Here is a 6,621-nt window from a genome sequence, read left to right as displayed (position 1 = left end):
TTAGAGCTCATTCATCAGCAGCCAAATTCATCAGTAACTTTACAAAGCTACCCGCCACAGTTAATTTTTTACCACATTTGGCTGGTTAGTGGGTGTTAATTTCAAGCCCTGGTGATCAGCTGTCATGGTTATCTGGTTTCTGGTCGTTGAGCCTCCACGAAAACACCACCCATAGTACATTTAACCACCTGTTAAAATGGTGAATGCTCTGTGCTTGTGCTGAACTGACAAGTGTGACATTTCTGGGGACGCATGAGCTAAATTCTTTTCGATTTCAATACCGCAACTCATGATATCCAAGTTATCTGCCAGTAAGTACTGATGATCAGACTCTGTATGTATAGCTTGAGTCAAATCCCCTCTACTTCTTTTCTAATTCTCCAAAAGTGACATATGAGGGTCCTCAGTGTGTATTATGCTAATTGAAAAAATTTGTAGGAGTTTGTTGACCAATTTAAAAGTGATCAAATGCCTGAAAGTAAGAGTCAAACTAATCTGCCTACACGTGTTGCCTATGGTAGTTTTACATATTGTTTCTATGCACTATGCAATGTTCGAGTCAAGTCAGTTTTATTTATATAGCACTAAATCACAGCAGACACACACTTTGACATACTCTTTATGAATAGTACATTCTTACACTGGAGCCTTATGTTGTAGTTGTTCAATTTAGGATCCAAATGCAAACACAGACCAGGAGATAAAGGAATGATTAAAAGGGCAGTTTATTGTAGCTTGAATTGTGGAAAGATGGCTTAGCTGAGTTCTTGGATTTGGACATGGCAAAAAGGAGCTGGGAGCAGGCAGGGTTTAGGGGCTTCATACAGGGCAGAGCAAACAGGAGATCCACGATCCAAACTGGCAGACGAGGACAAGGCTCACATGGTGGGTATATTGGAAGCTGGGGTAGTGAACCTAAGACACAGACAGAGAATAGGATTAGCAAAGATCAGAGAAACAAATTAATGGGTTATAAGTAACTTGGTGGTAGTGACTTGCGGAGTGTGAAGAGATTAACCTGGATTTTATACTGCTGTGGTTTGTAGAGTTGATAAGTACACCAGCTGCAGGTGCTCAGGTTGAATGGTGGGAGAGGAAAACCAGGAAGCCACACGCACGGGACAAACATAAAACACTAGGAAGGGGAAACAACGAGAAGAAAACACAGGGAAGAGGGGAAGTATAACTGACTTCCTTACAGTACAAGGATGAATGTGTCACTAGTATCTCTGCAAATGGTGCAGAGATATGGGAGATATGTAAAGTGAACTAGGGGGACTGTAGGTGGGGACCGGGACTGGATCAGTGAAACAATCTCAGCCTTCAGTTGTACATTTATCTTTTACGCAGTGACCTGTAGCATTGCAGCAGGCCTGACTGACAGACCATGATAACATAATGAATCTGAAATTATCTCTGATAACAGAAGTTCATAAAGGCTGAAACACAATGAGTGTACTCTGTAATAACTGTTTTAGTTTTGGTTATTTAGTGGAGGAGTGCTATAGATGAAAAGCAGTGGGGTCACTAAAGGTAGCTGGATTCATCCCATAGGGACAGTGAACACCTGGACCAAGTTTCATGGCGATCCTTCTAAGTCTAAGAACTTACTAGTCATAAAAAGTATGTCAAAGTGTGTGTCCACTGTGATTTAGTGCTATATAAATGAAACTGATTTGACTTGAACATTTATGAGTGCATAGAAACAATATGTAAAACTACCATAGGCAACACGTGTAGACAGATTAGTCTGACTCTTACTTTCAGGCATTTGATCACTTTTAAATTGGTCAACAAACTCCTACAAATTTTTGCAATTAGCATAACACACACTGAGGACCCTCAAATGTCACAAGTAGTTATCGAGCTATTTCACTGAATATGTGAGCACTTTGACTGACAAACTGCTTTCCATAGAGTCGCTAGCATGGTTTAATATATTGAAACATGAGTTAGTCTTCAATTTTCTAATAGTATGTCATGGAGGATGTGGTGTAACTGTTTTTTTTTGTGACATGGCGTTTTGAAATTAAACTTTTTATATATAACTACATTGTATTTGAATCTAAAGTAAGGAGTAATAGTTCTATAAATGACTGAACATGAATTATACAAAGAGAAGGATGAGAAGATAAAAAGTCCCAACAATGTAATGCATCTTCACAGTTTATTTGACACATTCACAGGCGCTAAAATGCAGATAATGATGATAAATTGTGGGGAAATCCCCTTTCTTCTGTTGACTAAAGGATGTTCCAAACCAGCTTGAAGAAATCTGAAGAAAATAAAGATGTATCTGCAAGAATCTGCTAAACTGCAACGCTACCACATGCCTTTTGTTTGTCCCTCTCGCAAGACCAATACTTCACAACCCTAACCTGCGAAGCAAGCTGTACTCGTGTTCAGTGGTCTTTCATGAAATGTGATTATATTTAAGATTGTGTTGCTGTTGCTGCAAACATTATGGTTGGATAACAGCTGTTGTTGCCATTTAACCTAAAAGACTAGAAAGGGAAAATATGCCCTAAAGTTGGTCGTGTTACTTTATGCTAACACCATCAATACTGCTATCCAGGCAAAAAATCAACACACACATATTCCTGAACCTAGAAAGTTTGCAGTTGAAACACAAATTGTGCATTTCACCATATATTCTACTTCCTGATTAATTACACCACAACCAGGTAGAAAAACACTATGATGATGGTGTATATCAGTTGATTTATCACCAGTTTGTTTGTCTGATGTTTCTGAATAATATTGTATGATTGCTGTTTAACTGAACAAAACTGGGATTTTGTGTTTTGCCTATTTAGAACAATAATTGAACAAATTGAGGGCTCAAAGCAGGACCTCTGCCATTTTCTACAATAATAGAAGCATTTTTCTACTAACAAAAGTGTATGCCATCAGGGAACCCCATTTCCTTGAAAATATGTTTATAAACTAATAAAACGCTTTGTCAAATATGCTTTGAGGCACATTTGAGATCTAAGAGGTGTTACATCCTCAAAATGTTCAGAAATCAGGTAGGTTCAGACAGTTAAAACAGCTGGATGAAGGTGTGAAATTGTGGTTTATTTACATGCATGTATTTTAAGTATGTTCAAAATAAAGGCAGCTATTAAAGCTGACCTCATAAAACAGAAACGGAAGCATGTTAAAAGGCAAAAACGCTGACAAATGTTTGATCAAGTCCATCAGAAAAAGCCTGAGATGAAAACATCGCCAACTAAACAACCCAGCCTTACACATTACATGTGATTGAATTTTAAGAAAATATAAACCTACAATAGAGCACAAATCAAAATGATACCAACATTAAACTTGAGGATACTGATTGGGCAATCCTGGGATATGTGGAGCAAAGTCAGCATAAAGCAATCACATGCATTACCCATGAAAATCTGCACAAAGTAATAACAATAAATCTAATATAAATGTACATTCTTTCTTGGGTGTGCAGAACAGCAAATCCACTGCACATGAATATTGGGACTTTGAGTCTCTTTTCTAAGCCTGAATGATTATAGTGTAAATTATAACAGGATAGACATTATGGTACTTTACACAACACACAGCTCATAAAAATCTCAGGCCTGTACTTTTAAATGAGCCCATGAAAGTCAGCTATGTGGAGCTGGTGTAGTTACAGCTTTATTGTTTGGAGCTGTGAGTGTTTGCGGTTAACTTGTCTTTTGAAGTTGTGTTCCTGCTGTTTGAGAGCCTCTGGAGGTTTGGACAGACAGGCGCACACAGCAGGAGATACGAGGGAAGGATGACGGCTCACAGGTCTCAAGGTGGAGGTCTAACAGGAGTCAGCATTTATATGAGTATTAAATATATAGCAGAACTCAGACATAATGACCCCCAGCCTGCATGCTGGCACTTCTGCTTTACTAGTCTGCCTTTACCTGCCATGTGGCACTGTTCTTTTCTGTCTTCTTGCACCTTTTTAAACAGCATATTCAAAGCCAAATTACAACCAACAATTCACTAGTGGAAAATTGTTTTGTGACATTTTATTATTTCATTATTCAAAATCATTTGCATTACATGCTTGTGTTAACTGAAAACTGCTTTTTTACATGCTGAAAGGAAACTGCACAGTGAGTAAAATACATTTACACTCAATTTATTAAGGTTTAAACAAACTCTGCAGCTTGTTCATGCTTTAGTACAGGCGGTACAATTGATCAATGACTCCCCAAAATATGCAATTGTGCAACTTAGATGTTTTCAATCAAAGTCTGTTTCGTTTAAAGAGAAACTCTTTTCCTCCCTCACGTCCTCGATGTCTTACTGACCGTCCTCTGCAGGCTCATCAGCAGCAGCATCAGGCTGAGGGTACTGGAAGCGGATGGGGTCGTACAGATCATCCCTGGGGTTGTAAGGGGCAGGGTAGAAGTAAGGGTAGGGGAGGGAGACTTTCTTCGCGATAGGAGCAGGGGGTGCTGGCTCCTCCACAGGTTCTTCCTCTTCCTCCACAGGAGCAGGAGGAGGTGGTGCAGCCACAACCTTCCCCTTGATGGCCCTGGGTGGGTGGTCAATCAGGCAGTCGGGGTCCCAGTAAGGGTCACAGTCGTACTCCATGGCCTTGAAGGTGCGGATGGGCGCTGGGGGAGACTTCTTGACGAGGATAATTGGAGGTGGAGGTGGAGCTGACTTCTTTGGTGGCGGTGGAGGAGGTTGGGGCACTGCAACTGGGGCTGGGGGCATCTTCTGGGGGGTGCAGTGGGGGTGGTAGCGGGGATCGCAGAGGACGGGCACGGCACCGCTGGGCAGGTAGACGATGTGGGGCTTGCAGAGGGGGTCCTTCTTGTTGCACAGGTAGAGCACATCAGCCTGGGAGATACCTGGACCCAGAGGGAGAAGAGGGAGAGGAGCAGGGGTGCCTTCAGGCTCTTTGGGCTTTGGGACACCTTTCATAGGAGGTGGAGGAGGAGGAGGAGCCACTTTGCATTTCTTGTCGGTGAGCGGGTCGCACATGATCATCGGCACTCCCAGTTTGCTCTGGAAATAACCAGCATCGGGGCCATAGGTTTGCTCCAGGTACCTCATCTGCTGGTAGAGCATCCGCAGCTTGTCGATCTCGTACAGCTGAGAGGAGGAAAATACGAAGAACAGCTTGAGACACTGAATTCACCGACTTACAAAAACACAATGAATATCAATCAAAAAAAAACTTTAATAAAGAGAAATAAGTGAAGAATTATATGTTATTTCTATATTTTACAGATCAGAATCCATAAAACCAGAAGCACGCTACATGGCTTAAAGACAAACTGTATTCCCAGTTTGATCATTTAGCTCGACATCAGTGTTCCCAACCTTTTGGACTTGTGACTGTTTAAAATGAAGCTATGTTTACTTGCATCTGGTTGCAATGTTTTCAGACCAATTTAATCAGTGATCTTTTTCTTTGAATTCATTTTAAAAATACAACTATCCAGTTATTCAAAATGGGAGAGGAAACAGAGATTAAACTAAAATGTATTAAACTACACGTCATTTAGTTTTAGTTCCCCTGTAGAGGTAATTGTTTTGTGGCAGCACGGAGTAATCTCATGACTCCTTGTTTTAGACAGTGGGGTCTCCACCAGACAGAGTAAAATCCCATAATCCCATAATCTGTGACATTTCAAAAACCCTTTAGGGTATATATGAATATGAATAAAGACAGTTTGTTTGTACTATATGTTGGCTTTACAATCTAATATCACTGAATTCATGTGTAAATCCTGTTTTTGAATAAAATTATCCTTATACATTAATTATGGAAGTTATGCAACCAGAGTAAGAAGTTTAGTCTCGCTGGGATCATCCAGAATAAGAATATTTGTACTTGCACTAAGCATGTTGTCTTGGCAGGAAACAGATTATTACAGGAGACCAGAGTCTGCGTCTCACCCCCTCAGTGTGTCCAATGCTGCTGTAGTATCGGTAATAAGACTGGAAGTCTGGGTTGCCTCTGTACCATCTGGGGTCAGCATTTCGCTTTGGTCTGGAGTGAGTCAGAAAGTCATTTGCCCTCTCAGAGTCAATATTCACCTCACTGACAGGGACCATCTCTGTTAAACCAGTGAGGAAGAAGATGATCAGTCCCTTAAAAAAGATGAACTGAATTTTGTTCTGAAAAGTGATTTAATATCTGCTCTTACCTTCCTGCTTGATGGTGTTCAATAATGATTTGGCATCCAGAAAGCCTGAAAGAGGATACAGATTATTTGTTGAATGTTAATCTAGCATACACTTGAGAAGTTGTACATCAAAGAATCAAAGCTGACCTGGGAGCCACGTCAAACAGCACAGCGTCCCCGCCAACCATAATGTAGAAGTCATCTTGAACCTCTGCAGACCAGAGAGGTAGTGTTTTGAGAAGAAAGAAAAGAAAGAAAGTCAATTATCATAAAATAATACAATCATATATCATATCAATATATTTAAACGTATTCAGGTAACTTTCTTGTCATATGTTTGATTTGACTTTTCTTAAGGATATTAACATGTAACAGATTTACAAACAAATGTGTCAAAGGTAGTAGAGTAAACTTATCTCTGAATTTACACCTGGAGACCTACTACAGTTTAAATCCACTTTGATCACTATAAAACTCAAGA

General features: G+C 40.2%; 1 protein-coding gene across 1 annotated transcript; it reads right to left on the bottom strand.

Annotated features, from left to right (window-relative positions):
- Positions 1-712: 712 nt before the first annotated feature.
- On the bottom strand, positions 713-6,342 carry LOC128362812 (uncharacterized). The gene is made up of 5 exons (XM_053323664.1): positions 6,288-6,342; positions 6,162-6,206; positions 5,911-6,071; positions 4,308-5,100; positions 713-915 (listed from the first exon to the last, which is right to left on the bottom strand). The coding sequence occupies exons 1-5, from the start codon at positions 6,340-6,342 to the stop codon at positions 713-715; spliced, it is 1,257 nt and encodes a 418-aa protein (XP_053179639.1).
- Positions 6,343-6,621: the final 279 nt, after the last annotated feature.

Source organism: Scomber japonicus, chromosome 8 (assembly GCF_027409825.1).
Source record: "Scomber japonicus isolate fScoJap1 chromosome 8, fScoJap1.pri, whole genome shotgun sequence".
Classification (NCBI taxonomy): domain Eukaryota; kingdom Metazoa; phylum Chordata; class Actinopteri; order Scombriformes; family Scombridae; genus Scomber; species Scomber japonicus.
Note: the sequence above shows the minus strand (reverse complement) of the source record. Positions and strands in the feature narration are given on the sequence as shown.